The sequence below is a fragment of the Plasmodium falciparum genome, assembly GCF_000002765.6.
Source record: "Plasmodium falciparum 3D7 genome assembly, chromosome: 2".
NCBI classification, from domain to species: Eukaryota; Apicomplexa; class Aconoidasida; order Haemosporida; family Plasmodiidae; genus Plasmodium; species Plasmodium falciparum.
The window spans coordinates 11,095-32,745 of record NC_037280.1 but is presented as its reverse complement, the minus strand read 5'-3'; the positions used below and the strand labels follow the sequence as shown (position 1 = coordinate 32,745).

The following is a 21,651-nucleotide window of genomic DNA, read 5'->3' as shown; positions in this document are numbered from 1 at the left end:
TAATGTAACGTATATTTTTTAAATACCTCATATGTTTTTCAAAGGAATATATATCAAAAAAAACAATAAAACTTATGATTATTATAATTATGATTATTATGATTACTATTATTATAAATATTTTAAGAAACATATTATTCAAAATATTATATCTATATTTATATAATTTAAATTAAAACCAATAAGTATATTATTTCAATTCAGAATTATCATCCTTAAAAAACCTATCATATTATATATTATGTTATTTATATTTATTTCATAATATATTTTATTATTTTAATTATTTTTTATTAGAAATACTACTAATACAATGAATTCAAAAAATATTCAACATATAACAAAATATAATAATTATACGTAATATAACAAATAGATACAATACATAAAAAACCAATAAAAACACAAAAAACAAATCAAATTAATAAAAATAAAACACAATAAAAAAAAGAATAATGTATATTTTTTATTTTAATATAATAATACACTTTTTCTTTATTTTGCTTTGTAATTTTTATTATGTTGTTTTATTTAGTATAATATGTAAATATTTTTTGTTTTTATATATATATATTTATTTGATAATATGTATATATTTATGAGATATAATTTCATATATATTTCATAATTTATATTGTTCTTTTTAATTTTTTTTTAAGTGTTATTTGTTTCTATATTACGGTATGCATTGATTTATTATCATTATATTTTTATATATATTAAGTGGCAAAAAAAGAAAAAAAAAAAAAAAAATTTGTTTATTAAATATTTTTTCTTCTGTAAAATGTTTTCCATTTTTGTTTATATTTATATATTTTTTTTTTTTTTTTTTTTTTTTTGTTATTTTTTATATATATGAAATTTGTATGATATATTTAAAATTTTTTTTTTTTTTTTTTTTTTGTTATTTTTTATATATATGAAATTTGTATGATATATTTCAAATTTTTCTTTTTTTTTTTTTTTTTTTTTATTATTTTATATGTAAACACATTTAGGAAAAAAAAATTATAATAATAATTTTTATATATATATATATTTTTTTTTTTTTTTTTTTAATATAATAAAAAGTAAAAATTATAAAATAAAAAATAAAAATATTAAATTTTTAAAGTACTGTTATCACTAATAAAATTAATAGTTATACTGTTAATTACTACTTCTAATAATATTACTATTAATAGTAGTATTAATAACAATAATACAAATAGTAATATATTATTATATTCAATGCGTTTCCAATAGTTTATGTTTTTTAATTTAAATAATTTTAACTATTATTGTTATCATATTAAATATATATATATAATACAATATAATTATGATATATATATGTACATATATATAATATAATTTGTAACACTAAAAATTAAATACAAAAAAAAAAAAAAATACACAAACAAAAAATATAATATAACATGAACAATTAAAAAATATAACATAATACACAAATATAAAATATAATATAATACACAAATCAAATATAATATAACATCAACAAATAAAAAATTTAATATAATGCACACATAAAAAAAAAAAAAAAAAAATTCAAACAAATATACATTCATACGTATATATTATATATCCCACACATCCGATATAGGATATTTTTCTTTCACCAATTTAGTATTTATATCCATTTCAATTTGTACTTTACTAGGTACATCCATAGCATTACTACCCGCAGTTGATACATCATGATCATGTACATCATAATAAATATCATCTTGTACATCATAATAAGGTTCATTATATTTTTCCAGATCCTCCAATATAGTATCCATATTAGTAAATTGATTTATAGGTTTAGGATTATCCATATGTATTTGTATAGAAACATCAGTATTCAACGTTTTGTTACTACTAGGTATGTTGTTATCACTAGGTGTATCACTTAGTTTACCACTAGGTATGTCACTAGTTGGTGGAGTATTACCACTAGGGTTAATATTACCACTAGGGTTAATATTACCACTATTGTTATCTTTATTCCATTCTTCTTTTAATTTATCTAATACTTCCTCTTTATTATTCCACTTCTCACACATATCTCTATGTCTATCTAACCATTTATGTAACAAATCTAATTGGTTCATAATTGGATCACCACATAATTCTTTTGCAACACTATTGGTTGATGTATTTTTTTTCGTATGATTTGTCCCAAATAATTCATTTTCTTTTCGTTTCAATACTTCATCATAAATATCAACATTATTACTATTCAACGAATCATTAATTAAATCTATACCACTATAGGTACCATTTTTACCACTTATTGGAATATCATTATTAGTATTAACCATATTAACATTATAACTATATTCTTCTCCACTATATAAATCCCTATCATGTATAGATGTAATAAAAGGTTTTTCATCAGGATTATCAAAATATAAAGTATTGGGTTGTGTGTTTAAAGGAATATCTCCACTACTATAATCATTTGGTACATCATTTGGTTGTTCACTTTGTAGATATTGTGATATAAATTCATCTTTCAATGTATTCCACTCATTATCTGTAATTTTACTACTAGGTATACCATCATTTTGTATATCATTTTGTGTATCACTAGGTGTGTTGTTACCACTAGCTGTTGTGTTGTTACCACTAGGTTCTAGTACTACTTCTATCAATGTTTTATATTTAGGAGCACGTGGTGCATATATATCATTAATATCCAATTCTTCATACTCACTTTCGGAAGATGAAGTAATATCACTATAATGATCGGTGTAACCACTATCAGTTCCACTATCTCCTTCAAGGTAAATGTACCGTTTGCCTCTGTATTTACCACTAGTATAAGGTATATATCTATTGGGTGAAAGTTTTGTCGGTATATCATAATCACTTTTGGGGATATTAATGACACGCAAAAGATCAATAGTAGATTTGGTTTTTTTCTAAAAAAAAAAATGAACATATATATGTGTATGTATATATTTATGTATGTATGTATGTATGTAGTTATGGGTATATATATATATAATATATATATATGTATGTGTATATGTGAATGTAGTTATGGGTATATATATATATATATATATATATATGTATGCGTATATGTATATGTGCATGTATTAAATTTTATTTTATTTTTTTTATTTAATTAAATTTTTTTATTTATTATTTTTTTTTATTTAATTCAATTTTTTAATTTTTTTTTTATTTTATTTAATTAAATTTTTTTATTTTTTTGTTATTTAATTAAAATTTTTTATTTTTTTTAATTTTAATTTTTTTAATTTTATTTTATTTTATTTTTTTTTTAACATTTTTTCCCTTTTCTTTTTATTTTATGATATATATTTTTTTTTTAATGTTTTTTTTTTCTTTTTTTTTTTTTTATTTAATAAATTTTTTTTTATTTTATTTCTAATAAATTTTTTTTATAATCATTTTTTTTATTAATATAATTTTTTCTTAATTTTTTTTGATAAAATTTTTCATTTTTTATTTTATCAAAATTTATATTTTTATTTTAATTTTTATTATTTTTAAAATATTTTTCTCCTTTTTTTTTTTTTTTTTTTATTTTAATTAATTTTTTTTTATATTTCTTTTTTAATATAAATACATATATATAAAATATATATAAAACACATACAAGTACATCCATATATATATATCCAAATATACCCACACATACATATACACAAAACGCATATATATCCACATATATACATATATATATATAATACCTTTAGATAAAAATAAGTGAATGTAGCAAAACCGATGCCAATACTCCACATGATGGTTGAAGATAACATGGCATTTTTTAATGCGGGGGTTGGGAAATCTCGTTCTTTTGGTTGTCGTTTTGGGAGTTTTGGTGGTTTTGGTAGTACTTTTGGTTCTGGAACTTTTTTCTCCGGTATTACTTCTCCTGGTGAAGGGTCCTTACACGTACATCCCTCTTCAATTTCTATAGGTGGGTATTTTAACGATTCAGGAATATTATCATTATTACTACTATCAGTGGTTGATGTTCCTTCCATGCAATTGCAATAAGCAATATCTGTACCACTAGTGCATATAATATTTTTTAATATTTTCCTTAAATATCCATGGGCATACTTTGATTCTTTTACGTCAGAATCTTCTTTATATGGAGATGTTCCTTTAACCTCAGTATATCTTTGATTTTGTTTTTTATAATTATCTTGCCAATTCGTAAGCCATTCTTTATAATATGTACACGCTTCTGTACATTTTTCTTTCTTATCATCCTTACCTTTATCACCATTATACTGATATACCATACATCTTTCCTTCAAAATTTGCAACTGTGTTATCCTTTCTCTACAAAATTGATCTCCCCATTCAGTCATCCATCGTAAAAATGAGGGTCTAGAAGCAAACTCATTCAATTTAGTACCAGTGAGATGACCATTAAATGTCACGTTGGAGTAGTTGTACGTTTCGGTAAGTGTCTTTTTTCCCCCAGCTTCTTGTAGCGCACATAACATTCCTTTCCAAATATCTTTTCCATATGTTCCCCAAAATTCTTGACGTTGTCTGTCAGTTTTTTGGCCATTAGGAATATGATCACCATTTTGGAAAACAGCAGTTATATTATTATTCACTTTATCCAAATCGTTACCTATATATCTTCCTAAAAACAAATCTCTATAATCTCCAAACGTATAGAACATTTGACGTTTAAAATCTTCAGGGATTTCTCCACCATTTAATTGCGTTTGTGGATCATCTATGTCGAGTTCTGTTGATGCAGTTTCGTTCTGTTTGTCTTCTTTATATTTTTGCCATAACAAGTAAGTTTCTTGTGCTGCAGTTTTAATAAATGCTTCTCTCAAACCTTTTTGTGTTGTGTCACTCAATTCTTTTAAATAATATAAGCATAATTCTTGTGTTCGTGGTGGCACACATATAGCACCGTCTTTTCCACTAGTGGTACCACTAGGTGCGATACACCGCCAGCCGTAGTTTTTACCAGTAACATATTTGAGGGAACATGCAGCATTGAGACTGCCCGTGTCCGCGAGTGCGGTTTTCACTGTGTCGCAAACGTCTACTGTTGGTGTTGTTGTTGGTACCGTCTTTTCTGTGTCTTTTTGTGGTGTCTCTTGTTGTTCTACCACCTCCTTGGACTCCGACTTCTCCTCCCCCTGTTCCGTGCCTTCCGCCGGCGGCTGCTGCTCCTCTTCTTCTTCTTCTTCTTCGTCTTCGTCTGAGGAGTGTTCGCCGTCGTGGTGGGTGATGTCTTCACGTGGTGGGTCGGAGGGGGCGGCACCATCGCCGGGGGCTTTTTGTTTTGGACATTCGTTATCTGGATTTTTTTCTACGCAGTTTTTGGCTTCGTTTAATTCCTTTTCGAGAAAGTCATCAATTGTTTTTTTCGTTTTTAAAGGATCTTGAACTTCCTCATTTTCCTTTCCCAAAATTTCTTTAAATTTTTCTATTACTTTTGGATCTCCATTAGCATTTTTCATATCTTCCAAAAAAATATTTTCCAAATAAAATTCAAGAAGTTCGCCAGCATCCATTCCTGCAATGTCTTTTAGCAAATCTTTTTGCTTGCGAAAAAATTCTTTTATTTTGTCCCATTCGTCTTTTTTTTTTTCAACCCATCGTTTATAACATTCACATGGATTTTTACATCCTTTTCTACATTTTCCTAATTTCGCATCATTTATACAACTCTTAAGTCTTTCTCTCCACTCAATAGATTCGTTTAACATATCAATAATCGAACCATAAAAAAATGAATAATAGGATATAGGGTAATATACGTTTTTAGAAGTTTTCCAATCTCCTTGTATGCAATTATTAATGTCACCATTGCCATCATCTTTATCATTTTTTTCATAATGACATTCCCATTTTTTAATTTGACCACCGTTATTACCATCACTATTTTTACAAAACTTTTCATATTTCTTTAGTATACCTGTCTTTCTTTTTTCAGCGGTAAGTTTTGGGATTTTCGTAGTATTTTCAGGAGGGTATTCTTTGTCAGTAATTTGTTCATCGCATGATTTATCTGGCTTTTTTCTACAGTTATCACTGCTGCAATCAACTCCACACAAAGGACAACGATCGCAGTATTCCGTATGAGAAAAAGTATTACTTTCATTTTCGAAATTACCATAATTTGCTGTTTCTTCTCCTACTTGAATTCTTTCTTTACATATTTTTTCTTTACTTAACAATTGTAAAAAGCTTCTCACATCTTTGCCTTCATTTCGTAGTTCTTCATTAAAATGTTTTTCATATCCTTCATACTCTTTAGTACTATGTGTACTCCGTTTTTGCCTCCTACCACCACCACCTGATATTTCATTTTGATATTTTTGTTTTTGTTTGTCAAATTGTTCTTTTTGGTTATCAATCCATTCCGCAAAAGTCTTACATGCAAGAGAACATTTAGTACAATCAGTATCCAAACGATAAATATATTGCTTTCTAATAGTACCATCACAATTATATCCATCACGATCACAATATTTTTCTTTACCCCTCTGTACCTGACGACAATTTGTTTTAACGTTTGGTATTTTTTTTTTTTTTTTACGACAAAAGTCTTCTGCCCATTCCTCGAACCATCTCAAATATTGTGGGACATAGTCAAAATATGTAGGAACTTCTCCAGCAATACATTGGCATTTACTAAGCGTCACATATGGAATTTCTCCACGACCACATGTTGGTTGAGAATATTGATAACTTCCAGCGTTGCATGTGATAGCTTTCCATACCGTTTCTCGATTAGCGTCCCACCAATCTTCTCGTAATTGATAAAAATCATTATCTTTATCACCTCGGTAGCGTTTTTGTAGCTCCTCCTCCCCATTCGTCTTCCCATTCTTCAATTCATCATATATATGCCCGAAAATCGTTTTTAAATTTTCTTCTAATTTTTTTCTTTTTTTTTTTTCTTTGGTATTACCACCACGATACAGATCTTTTCCTCTTATAATATCACCTATATCTGCAAAACTTCGTGCTAATACAGTACATAGTTGAGATTTAGTATCAGGATTAGTTTCTTGATGTTGTGGATAACGACCTGTTATTGATTCCCCTTCATATTTGGCTGCAAGACACACTTCTACCAATAAATTATGTTTATTATTAATTTTACTATAATCATTGATATTTTCCAAATTTCTAACGCATACATGTAATCGTCTATATGGAGCGCAAGCTCCTTCACTATTATCTTTTATTTTTTTCTTATCACATTGTGCTCCTTCTGTATCAGAAAAACGTTCTACTATGTCCGTTTCACAAGGATACTCTTGACCAAAACCATGAGTAACATTAGTATTATAATCATATTGAAGTTTGCATGGATTATTTTCTGTTGATCCTTCAGGATGTTTATCATTTGGATATGTTGCTTTTGACAAATCACCATGCAATTCAGTAGTATATCGTTTTGCAATCTTTTCTGTTTTTTCGTAAACTTTCTTCCCTATTCTATCAAATAAATCTTTGACACTTTCATCCCGTGAACTATCGCCCCCACTACCAGTCGCCATGGTTGCGACAACATGATGTCATACATGCATACATACGTGGTTTATATCGTGGCATACATGGTTTGGTGGTGTGGTGTGGTGTGGGGTGATTGTATGTATGTTATGGGAGTATTGTGATATGGTAGAATAATAATAATAGTATTGTGTTGGAATATATATATATATATAAGTATTATATATATATTTATATATATATAGTAATTATAATAGTTGTAATATTATAATATATATATAATATATATATATTAATAAATAATATTTCATATGTATATAATAATAATTATTAGTTTTATATATATATTTTTAAAAAAAAAATATATTAATATTTTTATAATAAATTTAAATATTCTAACAAAAAAAAAAACAACAATTACATTTTATGAAAAATATTATATATATTATGTATTCCTTTATTTATGTATTTAATTATATATATTATTTTTTTATGTTTTTTATATTTTCTAAAATTATAAATGAGAAAAAAAAAAAATATGAAAATACATACATACAAAAAAAAAAATACGAAAATACATACATACAAAAAAAAAAATATGAAAATACATACATATAAAAATATACAACATGTTTATATATTTAATAATAAACCTTAATATATTTTTTTTTTTCCGCCTTATATTAATTAATTATATATATATTTTAGAGATAACAACAGAGGCAAATATCTTCTTCCGTTTCTCTCTATCTATATTATCTATCATATATCTACATAAAAAAATATATATGTATAGGTATATATATACTTATATTTTTCATTATATTAAAAATAATACATTATAAATATAATATTTTTTATTCTTATTTTTTTTCATAATGTAATATATAATATATTATATAATATATGACATATCCTGTAGTATAACGTAGAAATGAGATCGAGAACAAGAACAAGAACGTATCGATATAGAAATAAAAAAAATATATATATTTGGTAACAAGAAGATAAAAAAAAATGATTAAATTAATAATTATAATAATTTTTATATTTAGTGTTTTATATAAAATATATAAATATATATATACATATATATATAAGCATACGTATTCTCTCAACATATATATATACATAAAGGCATACGTATTTTCAATAACATTAATATATATATATATATATATACAAAAAGAATACGTATTCTTAAATCAAATATACATATATATATCCATATATATATAATAATTCTCGGTTACTGCATGTGTCCGTGCACGATTTCGATTTTTTGGGTATCTTGCATTTCGATTTTCATATTTTTTGTACTTACATTGCTATGCATTTCGTTACTTCCATATTTTAGTATAGGCTTCTTCTCTTAATTCTACTTTGAATTATTATTTCTTGGTCCTTATGACACTGCAACATGAATATCACATATGTATGAAATTACCTTGATGAACAGATATGTTCTTTAATATTATACTTCCTCATAAATATATATTTATATTTGCATGGCGGATGTATATATCCTTATCACATATAATTAGGTACAATATATAGATCCTCACGTTCTATGAGAATACAGATCTTTATATAGTAGCTATAGATCCTTTACATATATAACAATAAAACCATATAAGATACAAAACATACATAAATATATAAACAAAATATATACCTACTCAACAATTATAGATATAATCCATATATAAACCCTAAGACCTAAAGTTATACCCTTAACCCTAATATATGGGAACCCAGAAAATTTATAAACCCAAAAAAGTATATCCTTAACCCTGATACATGGGAACCCCTAAAATTTTTAAACCCAAAAAAGTATATCCTTAACCCTAATATATGGGAACCCTAAAGACTAGATCCTTTTTTTTTAAGACTAGGTCCTCTTTTTTTAAGACTAGATCCTTTTTTTTAAGACTAGATCCACTATTTTTTTTTTTTTAAGCCGGACCTAGATCCACTTTTTTTAAGACTACATCCACAATTTTTTTTTTTTGAGACAAAAAAATTTTTTTTTTTTTTTTTTTTTTTTTTCTTTTTTTTAAAACGTACATTTGTTTTTCCTATTTTTAAGATTTAAAAAAAATTTTTTTTTTTTTTTTTTTTTTTTTTGAGACAAGACCTAGATCCTAAAATTTTTTTAAAGCGCACCTAGTTGCACCAAAGTAAAAATTCGCACCTCCATGCAGTGTTTATCAAGTCGCACCTAGTTGCACCAAAATATAACTTGCACTTAGTTGCACCAAAGTAAAAATTCGCACCAATATGCACGAAAATAGAAATTCGCACCACTATGCACAATATAATAAGTCGCACCACTATGCACAATATAATAAGTCGCACCACTATGCACAATATAATAAGTCGCACCACTGGGTTTATGGTATATCCACTATTTTTAAACACTTGGTTTTAGGTAAAAGCAACACATGTGACAAAACACCACTTGTGTGGTATCACTATATATGTGGTATAACCACTTGTGTGGTATTACCACGTATGTGTGGTATCACTATATGTGTGGTATAACCACTTGTGTGGTATCACTATATATGTGTGGTATCACCACAACTTGTGTGGTATTACCACAACTTGTGTTGTATCACCACAACTTGTGTGGTATTACCATGAACCAGTGTTTATCCAACACTTGGTTTTAGGTAAAAGCAACACATGTGAGAAAACACCACTTGTGTGGTATAACCAACATGTGTGGTATTACCATGAACCAGTGTATATCCAACACTTCGTTTACAGATACTATTTTTAAAGTGCACCATAGGTGCACTATTTTTGAACACTTGGTTTAGATCCACTATTTTTTTGAAGGTGCACCATAGGTGCACTACTTTTTAAGACGGAATTTAGTAATGCTAAGACCTATATTAGTACATATAGGACCTAACTTAATAAGCTGAGGACCTATATTAGGTATATATTAGGGCCTACGTTAGTTACTTTAAGACCTATATTACCTACATTAGGACCTATATTAGGTATCTCTGGACGTACTTTCATGATCTTAGGACCTATATTAGTTAACATAAGACCTACGTTAGTGATATGAGGACCTAGATTAGTAAGCTTAAGACCTAGGTTAGTTTATTAAGACCTATATTAGTTATGTTAGGACCTACTTTCATGATCTTAGGACCTATATTACCTACATTAGGACCTACATTAAGTATCTCTGGATCTACTTTCATGATATTAGGACCTACATTAGGTAACTCTGGATCTACTTTCATGATCTTAAGACCTATATTAGTATGTTTATGACCTAAATTAGTAAGCTTAGGACCTATGTTAGTTTATTAAGACCTATATTAGTACCTTTATGACCTAAATTAGTAAGTTTAGGATCTATATTACTTATATTAGGACCTATACTAGTAATACTAAGACCTATATTAGTTATATTAGGACCTTTATTAGTACCTTTAAGACCTACATTAGTAAGCGTAGGACCTAGTTTAATTAACTTAAGACCTACTTTTGTGATAAAAGGACCTATATTAGTTATAGTAAGACCTATATTACTTTATTAAGAACTATATTGTACCTTTATGACTTAAATTAGTAAGCTTAGGACATAGCTTAGTTAACTTAAGACCTATACTTGTACCTTTATGACCTTAGTTAGTAAGGTTAGAACCTAGTTTAGTTAACATAAGACCTATGTTTGTGATATTAGGACCTATATTAGTTACGTTAAGACCTATGGTACTGTAGTTAGGTCCTAACTTAGTGATATTAGGACCTATACTAGTTACCTTAAGACCTACGTTTCTGTAGTTAAGATCTATACTAGTTACCTTAGGACCTAAGTTAGTACCTCAATGACTTATATTAGGTACCTTAAGACCTAAGTTTCTGTAGTTAAGATATATATTAGTTACCTTAGGACCTAAGTTAGTACCTTAATGACTTAGGTTAGTAAACTTAAGACCTATATTGTTTATGTTAGAACCTATATTGGTTATGTGAGGACCTAACTTAGTACCTTAATGACTTATGTGAGTAACCTTAAGATCTATATTAGTGAAATTAAGGTCTAAGTTAGATGACTTAAGACCTATATTAGTGAATGTAAGGTCTCAGTTTAGTTAAATCAAGACCTATATTAGTAAAGGTAAGACCTATATCAGTGAAGATAAGACCCAAGTTAGTTAAGTTAAGACCTTAGTTAGTTAACATAAGACCTATATCAGTGAAAGTAAGACCCAAGTTAGTACCTTAATGACTTAGGTTAGTAATTGTATGACCTTAGCTAGTTATGTTGAGACCTATATTAGTTATGTTAAGACCTAAGTTAGTCAACTTAGGACCTATGTTAGTCAAGTTAGGACCTGAGTTAGTCAAGTTAAGACCTAAGTTAGTAAAGGTAAGACCTATGTTAGCTAAGTTAAGACCTAAGTTAGTAATCCTAAGACCTTATGTTAGTCAAGTTTAGACCTAAGTTAGTCATGTTAAGACCTATGTTAGTCAAGTTAAGACCTTAGTTAATCGAAGTATGACCTATGTTAGTAAAAGTAAGACTTAGGTTAGTGAAAGTAAGATCTATGTTAGTCGATGTATGACCTTAGTTAGTAAAAGTAAGACCTAAGTTAGAAGAAGTATGATCTCAGTTAGTGAAAGTAAGACCTAGGTTAGTAACCTTATGACCTATATTAGTTAAATTAGGACCTTAGCTAGTAATCATAAGACTTATATCAGTGAAGGTAAGACCTTAGTTAGTCGAAGTATGACCTTACTTAGTTAAGTTAAGACCTATGTTAGTTAAGATAGGACCTATATGTCTTACGTTAAGACTTATGTTAGTTATGTTAGGACCTAGGTTAGTTAAGTTAGGACCTATGTTAGTTATGTTAGGACCTAAGTTAGTGAAAGTAAGACCTACGTTAGTACCTTAATGACTTAGGTTATTAAACTTATGACGTATATTAGTTAAGTTAGGACCTTAGTTAGTTACCATAAGACCTATATGAATGAAAGTAAGACCTGAGTTAGTTAATGTAAGACCTATGTTAGTCGAAGTATGACCTATGTTAGTGAAAGTAAGACCTTAGTTAGTTGAAATTAAGACCTATGTTAGTGAAAGTAAGACCTATGTTAGTTAAGTTAAGACCCATATTAGTCGAAATATGACCTTAGTTACTCAATTTAAGACCTAAGTTAGTAAAAGTAATACCTAAGTTAGTGAAAGTAAGACCTACATTAGTCGAAATATGACCTCAGTTAGTAATCGTAGAACCACACTTAGTAAAGTTAAGACCTACGTTAGTCGAAGTGTGACCTTAGTTAGTTAAGTTAAGACCTATGTTAGTCAAGTTAAGACCTTAGTTAGTTACCATAAGACCTATATGAATGAAAGTAAGACCTTAGTTAGTTAAAGTAAGACCTACGTTAGTCGAAGTATGACCTTAGTTAGTCAATTTAAGACCTAAGTTAGTTGAAATTAAGACCTATGTTAGTCGATGTATGACCTCAGTTTGTTGAGTTAAGACCTAAGTTAGTAGAAGTAAGACCTAAGTTAGTGAAGTTAGGACCTATATTTGTTACGTTAGGACCAAAGATAGTACCTTAATGACTTAGGTTAGTAATTGTATGACCTTAGTTAGTTACGTTAAGACCTTAGTTACTTACGTTAAGACCTTAGTTAGTTACCATAAGACCTATATGAGTGAAAGTAAGACCTACATTACTAATGTTAGCACCTATGTTAGTTAATGTAAGACCTATGTTAGTCATGTTAGGACCTATGTTAGTCAAGTTAGGACCTATGTTAGTCAAGTTAGGACCTCTATTAGTTACCTTAGGATTTATGTTAGTAATGATAGGACCTATATTACTTATGTTCAGACCTACGTTAGTGTAGTTAGGACCTATATGACTTACCTTAATATCTACGTTAGTTACATTAAGACCTACGCTACTGTAGTTAGGACCTATATTTGTTACATTAAGACCAAAATTAGTACCTTAATGACTTATTTTAGTGACCTTAAGACCTAAGTTAGTAACCATAAGACCTAAATTAGTTACCATATGACCTACGTTAGTGATACTAGGACCTATATTAGTTACCATAAGACCTACATTACTTACCTAAGACCTACATTACTTACATTAAGACCTACGTTACTGTAGTTAGGACCTATATTTGTTAAGTTAAGACCTACATTACTTACCTTAAGACCTAATTTACTGTAGTTAGGACCTATATTACTTATGTTAAGACCTAACTTACTGTAGTTAGGACCTACATCACTTACCTTAAGACCTACGTTAGTGATACAAGGACCTACATTAGTTACCATAAGACCTACATTACTTACCTAAGACCTATATTACTTACCTTAAGACCTACATTACTTAACTTAAGACCTACATTACTTACCTTAAGACCTAGGTTACTTACTTTAAGACCTACGCTACTGTAGCTAGGACCTATATTTGCTAAGTTAAGACCTACGTTAGTTACATTAAGACCTATGTTAGTAATGTTAGGACCTATATTACTTACCTATAGGCCTATGTTGCTGTAGTTAGGACTTATATTAGTTACCTTAAGACCTACGTTTCTGTAGTTAAGACCTATATATTAGTTACCTTAGGACCTAAGTTAGTACCTCAATGACTTATATTAGGTACCTTAATGACCTAAGTTAGTAACCTTATGACCTATATTAGTTAAGTTAGGACCTATATTACTTAAAGTAAGACCTGTGTTAGTGAAAGTAAGACCTCAGTTAGTAAAAGTAAGACCTGTGTTAGTAAAAGTAAGACCTAAGTTAGATGACTTAAGACCTATGTTAGTAATGTTAGGACCTATATTTGTTAAGTTAAGACCAAAATTAGTACCTTAATGACTTATGTTAGTGACCTTAAGACCTAACTTAGTAATCATAAGACCTATATTACTTATAAGACCTATGTTAGTCAAGTTAAGACCTAAGTTAGTCAAGTTAAGACCTATGTTAGTGAAGTTAGGACCTATATTAGTTAAGTTAAGACCAATGTTAGTTAAGTTAAGACCTATGTTAGCTAAGTTAAGACCTATGTTAGCTAAGTTAAGACCTAAGTTAGTCAAGTTAAGACCTAAGTTAGTCAAGTTAAGACCTATATCAGTGAACGCAAAACCTCAGTTAGTCAACGTAAGACCTGTATTAGTTAAGATAAGACCTTAGTTAGTTACCATAAGACCTATATGAATGAAAGTAAGACCTTAGTTAGTAAAAGTAAGACCTAAGTTAGTTAAGTTAAGACCTAAGTTAGTTAACTTAAGGGCTATGTTTGTGAAAGTAAGACCTATATCAGTGAATGTAAGACCTAAGTTAGTACCTTAATGACTTAGCTTAGTAATTTTATGACCTATATCAGTTAAGGTAAGACCTTAGTTAGTTACCATAAGACCTATATGAATGAAAGTAAGACCTAAGTTAGTACCTTAATGACTTATGTGAGTAACCTTAAGACGTATATTAGTTAAGTTAGGACCTAAGTTAGTTAACTTAAGGGCTATGTTTGTGAAAGTAAGACCTATATCAGTGAGAGTAAGACCTATATTAGTTAAGTTAAGACTTGTGTTAGTGAATTTAAGACCTATTCTACTGAACGTAAGACCTATATCAGTGAAGGTAAGACCTTAGTTAGTTACCATAAGACCTATATGAATGAAAGTAAGGCCTACGTTAATCGAAGTATGACCTATGTTAGTAAAAGTAAGACCTAGGTTAGTAAACTTGTGACCTATATTAGTAAGCTTAGGACCTAGGTTAGTTTATTAAGACCTATACTATTTATGTTTGGACCTATGTTAGTTAAGATAGGACCTAGGTTAGTCGAAGTATGACCTCAGTTAGTGAACTTGTGACCTATATTAGTTAAGTTAGGACCTTAGCTAGTAATCATAAGACCTATATCAGTGAAGATAAGACCCAAGTTAGTACCTTAATGATTTAGATTAGTAACCTTAAGACCTATATTAGTGAAAGTAAGACCTAAGTTAGTGAAAGTAAGACCTATGTTAGTCGAAGTATGACCTCAGTTAGTTGAGTTAAGACCTATATTAGTGAAAGTAAGGTCTGAGTTAGTTAAGTTAAGACCTAAGTTAATAAAGGTAAGACCTATATCAGTGAAGATAAGACCCAAGTTAGTTAAGTTAAGACCTAAGTTAGTCAACCTAAGACCTATGTTAGTGAAGGTAAGACCTATGTTAGTGAAGTTAGGACCTAAGTTACTAAACATAAGACCTATATGAGTGAGAGTAAGAACTTAGTTAGTCAAGTTAAGACCTATGTTAGTCAAGTTAAGACCTATGTTAGCTAAGTTAAGACCTATGTTAGTAAAAGTAAGACCTAAGTTAGTAAAGTAAAACTTAGGTTAGTGAAAGTAAGACCTATGTTAGTAAAAGTAAGACCTAAGTTAGTAGAAGTAAGACCTAAGTTAGTAGAAGTAAGACCTATGTTAGTCAAGTTAAGACCTAAGTTAGTTGAAGTTAAGACGTATATCAGTGAAGGTAAGACCTAAGTTAGTAAACGTATGACCTGAGTTAGTAGAAGTAAGACCTTAGTTAGTCAACGTAAGACCTATGTTAGTCAAGTTAAGACCTCAATTAGTGAATGTAAGACCTATGTTAGTAAAAGAAGGACCTCACTTAGTGAAAGTAAGACCTCAGTTAGTTAAGTTAAGGTCTATGTTAGTAAAGGTAAGACCTAAGTTAAAGACGTTAAGAAGTATGTTAGTAAAAGTAAGACTTATATTAGCCCAAGTATGACCTTAGTCACGTTAAGACCTTAGTTAGTTAAGTTAAGACCTAAGTTAGTTGAAATTAAGACCTAAGTTAGTAAAAGTAAGACCTAGGTTAGTTTATTAAGACCTATATTAGCACCATTATGACATAAATTAGTGAGCTTAAGACCTAGTTTAGTTAAGGTAAGACCTAAGTTAGTAAACGTAAGACCTCAGTTAGTTAAGTTAAGACCTCAATTAATGAAAGTAAGACCTGTATTAGTTAAGTTAAGACCTATGTTAGTGAAGCTAGGACCTATGTTAGTCGAAGTATGACCTTACTTAGTTATGTTAAGACCATAGTTAGTTAAGGTAAGACCTATATCAGTGAAGGTAAGACCTTAGTTAGTTACCATAAGACCTATATGAATGAAAGTAAGACCTACATTACTAATGTTAGGACCTATGTTAGTTGAAATTAAGACCTAAGTCAGATGAGTTAAGACCTATATTAGTGAAAGTAAGGTCTGAGTTAGTTAAGTTAAGACCTAAGTTAGTAAAGATAAGACCTATATCAGTGAAGATAAGACCCAAGTTAATACCTTAATGACCTAGGTTACTAACCTTATGACCTATATTAGTTAAGTTAGGACCTTAGTTAGTTGACATAAGACCTTAGTGATTTACCATAAGACCTATATGAGTCAAAGTAAGACCTACATTACTGATGTTAGGATCTATGTTAGTCAAGTTAAGACCTTAGTTAGTAAAAGTAAGACCTAAGTTACTGAGGTTAAGACCTACATTACTAATGTTAGGACATATGTTAGTCAAGTTAAGACCTATGTTAGTAATCGTAGAACCACACTTAGTAAAGTTAAGACCTATATAAGTCGAAGTGTGACCTTAGTTAGTTAACTTAACACCTATGTTAGTTGAAGTATGACCTTTCTTACTTAATTTAAGATCTAAGTTAGTAAAAGTAAGACCTTAGTTAGTTACGTTAAGACCTTAGTTACTCAATTTAAGACCTAAGTTAGTAAATGTAAGACCTGAGTTAGTAAAAGAAGGACCTCACTTAGTGAAAGTAAGACCTATATCAGTGAAGGTAAAACCTTAGTTAGTCGAAGTATGACCTATGTTAGTGCAGGTAAGACCTTAGTTAGTGAAAGTAAGACTTATATCAGTGAAGAAAAGACCTTAGTTAGTTACCATAAGACCTATATGAATGAAAGTAAGGCCTACGTTAGTCGAAGTATGACCTATGTTAGTCAAGATTAGACTTATGTTAGTAGACGTATTACCTAAGTTAGTAAAGGTAAGACCTTAGTTACTCAATTTAAGACCTAAGTTAGTGAAAGTAAGGTCTGACTTAGTTCAGTTGAGACCTAAGTTAGTAAAAGTATGACATGAGCTACTGAATTTAAGACCTATGTTAGTGAAGTTAAGACCTATGTTAGCTAAATTAAGACCTAAGTTAGTTAAGTTAAGACCTATGTTAGTCAAGTTAAGAGCTAAGTTAGTTAAGTTAAGACCTATGTTAGTCAAGTTAAGACCTATGTTAGTGCAGGTAAGACCTATATCAGTGAACGTAAGACCTGTATTAGTTAAGTTAAGACCTAAGTTAGAAGAAGTATGACCTCAGTTAGTGAAAGTAAGACCTTAGTTAAGTTATGTACTATGTTAGTGAAAGTAAGACCTATATCAGTGAAGATAAGACCCAAGTTAGTTAAGTTAAGACCTTAGTTACTGAAGTTAAGACCTAAGTTAGTCAACCTAAAACCTTAGTTAGTTAAGTTAAGACCTAAGTTAGTAAAAGTAAGACCTAAGTTATTTGAAATTAAGACCTAAGTTAGATGACTTAAGACCTATATTAGTGAAAGTAAGGTCTGAGTTAGTTAAGTTAGGACCTAAGTAAGTACCTTAATGACTTAGCTTAGTAATTGTATGACCTTAGTTAGTAACTATAAGACCTATATTAGTTAAGTTAGGACCTAAGTTAGTTAAGTTAAGACCTATGTTAGTCATGTTAAGACATTAGTTAGTCAAGTTAAGACCTATGTTAGTTAAGTTAAGACCTATATGAGTGAAAGTAAGACCTAAGTTAGTACCTTAATGACTTAGGTTAGTAATTGTATGACCTTAGTTACTGAAGTTAAGACCTATGTTAGTGAAAGTAAGACCTACATTACTAATGTTAGGATCTATGTTAGCTAAGTTAAGACCTTAGTTACTGAAGTTAAGACCTAAGTTAGTGAAAGTAAGACCTATGTTAGATAAAGTATGACCTATATGAGTGAAGGTAAGACCTATGTTAGTGAAAGTAAGACCTAAGTTAGTAGAAGTAAGACCTATATTAGTAAAAGTAAGGTCAAAGTTTAGTTAAGTTAGGACCTAAGTTAGTACCTTAATGACTTAGCTTAGTAATTTTATGACCTTAGTTAGTTAAATTAAGAACTAAGTTAGTTAAGTTAAGACCTAAGTTAGTAAAGGTAAGACCTAAGTGAGTAAAAGTAAGACCTAAGTTAGTAATCGCAGAACCAGAGTTAGTAAAGTTAAGACCCATATTAGTCGAAATATGACCTTAGTTACTCAATTTAAGACCTAAGTTAGTAGAAGTAAGACCTAAGTTAGTAAAAGTAAGACCTGAGTTAGTAAAAGTAAGACCTAAGTTAGTAACCATAAAACCTATGTTAGTAATCATAAGACCTATATCAGTGAAGGTAAGACGTTAGTTAGTTACCATAAAAGCTATATGAGTGAAAGTAAGACCTACATTACTAATGTTAGCACCTATGTTAGTTAAGATAGGACCTATATTAGTAAAAGTAAGGTCTAAGTTAGATGACTTAAGACCTATATTAGTGAATGTAAGGTCTCAGTTTAGTTAAATGAAGACCTATGTTAGCTAAGTTAAGACCTAAGTTAGTAATCATAAGACCTTATGTTAGTCAAGTTTAGACCTAAGTTAGATGAATTAAGACCAATAATAGTGAAAGTAAGGTCTGAGTTAGTTACATTAAGACCTAAGTTACTGTAGCTAGGACCTATATTTGCTAAGTTAAGACCAAACTTAGTACCTTAATGACTTATGTTAGTGACCTTAAGACCTATATTACTTACCTTAAGACCTACGTTAGTAACCTTAAGACGAAAGCTAGTAATGTTAGGACCTATATGTCTTACCTTAAAACCTACGTTACTGTAGATAGGACCTATATTGGTTACCTTAAGACTTACGTTACTGTATTGAGGACCTATATTAGTTACCATAAGACCTACATTACTTACCTGAAGACCTACATTACTTACCTTAAGACCTATATGACTTACCTAAGACCTACATTATTTACCTTAAGACGTGTGTTAGTAATATTAAGACCTACACAACTTACCTTAAGACCTAAGTTAGTAATCATAAGACCTATATCAGTGAAATTAAGACCTATATCAGTGAATGTAAGACCTAAGTTAGTTAACTTCAGGCCTACGTTAGTGAAAGTAAGACCTATGTTAGTTAAGATAGGACCTTAGTTAGTCGAAGTATGACCTATGTTAGTAAAAGTAAGACTTAGGTTAGTAATTGTATGACCTTAGCTAGTTATGTTGAGACCTATATTAGTTATGTTAAGACCTAAGTTAGTTAACTTGAGGGCTATGTTAGTGAAAGTAAGACCTAAGTTAGTAATCATGAGATCTATATTTGTTAAATTAAGACCAAACTTAGTACCTTAATGACTTATGTGAGTAACCTTAAGACCTATATTAGTTACATTACGACCTAAGTTAGTACCTTAATGACTTAGGTTAGTAATTGTATGACCTTAGTTAGTTAAGTTAGGACCTAAGTTAGTTAACTTAAGGGCTATGTTTGTGAAAGTAAGACCTATATCAGTGAGAGTAAGACCTATATTAGTTAAGTTAGGACTTAAGTTAGTACCTTAATGACTTATGTGAGTAACCTTAAGACCTATATTAGTTACATTACGACCTAAGTTAGTACCTTAATGACTTAGCTTAGTAATTTTATGACCTATATTAGTTAAGTTAGGACCTTAGTTAGTAATCATAAGACCTATATAAGCCCTTGTCTGACCTTAGTTAGTTAACTTAAGACCTATGTTAGTAAAAGTAAGACTTAGGTTAGTGAAAGTAAGACTTAAGTTAGTGAAAGTAAGACCTACATTAGTCGAAGTATGACCTCAGTTAGTTGAGTTAAGACCTAAGTTAGTAGAAGTATGACCTCAGTTAGTGAACTTAGGACCTATATTAGTGAACGTAAGACCTAAGTTAGTCAACCAAAGACCTATGTTAGTCATGTTCTTACTGATGTTGTTAGTAGTGATGTTAGTAGTCATGTAAGTAGTCTCGTAAGTAATCATGTAGGTAGTCATGTAAGTAGTCATGTTAGTAATCAAGTTAGTATTCATGTAAGTAGTCATGTTAGTGATCATGTTAGTCACCATGTTAGTTATGATGTTAGTTGTGATGATGTTAGTAGTCATATTAGTGATGTTGTTATTTACTATGTTAGAAGTCATGTAAGTAGTCATGTTAGTAGTCATGTTAATAGTTATGTCACTCATGATGTTAGTGATGTTGTTAGTAGTCATGTAAGTAGTCATGTAAGTAATCATGTTAGTTATGATGATGTTAGTAGTCAAGTTAGTAGACATGTAAGTAGTCATGTTAGTAATGTTGTTAGTAGTCATGTTAGTGATGCTGTTAGTACTCATGTTAGTAGTCATGTAAGTAATCATGTAAGTGATGTTGTTAGTAGTCAAGTTAGTAGTCATGTTAGTGATGTTGTTAGTTACTATGTTAGTTATGATGTTAGGAATCATGTTAGTAATCATATTAGTGATCATGTTAGTGATCATGATAGTAGTAATGTTAGTGATGATGTTAGTATTCATGTAAGTAGTAATGTTAGTAGTCATGTAAGTAATCATGTAAGTGATGATGTTAATAGTCATGTTACTGATAATGTTAGGAATCATGTTAGTAGTAATGTTAGTAGTCATGTTAGTGATGTTGTTCGTCGTAATGTTGTTAGTGATGTTGTTCGTCGTAATGTTGTTACTGATGTTGTTAGTGATGATGTTAGTAGTCATATTAGTGATCATGTTAGTAATCATGTAAGTGATGTTGTTAGTAGTCAAGTTAGTAGTCATGTTAGTGATCATGTTAGTTATGATGATGTTAGTAGTCATGTAAGTAATCATGTAAGTGATGATGTTAGTAATGATGTTAGTGATGTTGTTAATGATGATGTTAGTAATGATGTTAGTAATGTTGTTAGTTACTATGTTAGTAGTCATGTAAGTGATGTTGTTAGTAGTCATGTAAGTAGTCATGTTAGTACTGATGTTAGTAATGATGTTAGTTGTGATGATGTTAGTAGTCATGTTAGTGATGTTGTTAGTAGTCATGTTA

General features: G+C 29.3%; 1 protein-coding gene across 1 annotated transcript; it reads right to left on the bottom strand.

The window, feature by feature from the left end:
* Positions 1 to 1,577: 1,577 nt before the first annotated feature.
* Positions 1,578 to 7,514, bottom strand: PF3D7_0200100 (erythrocyte membrane protein 1, PfEMP1; the record flags this gene model as incomplete). Its single annotated transcript, XM_001349479.1, has 2 exons — positions 1,578 to 2,909; positions 3,711 to 7,514. The coding sequence occupies 2 exons, from the start codon at positions 7,512 to 7,514 to the stop codon at positions 1,578 to 1,580; spliced, it is 5,136 nt and encodes a 1,711-aa protein (XP_001349515.1).
* Positions 7,515 to 21,651: the final 14,137 nt, after the last annotated feature.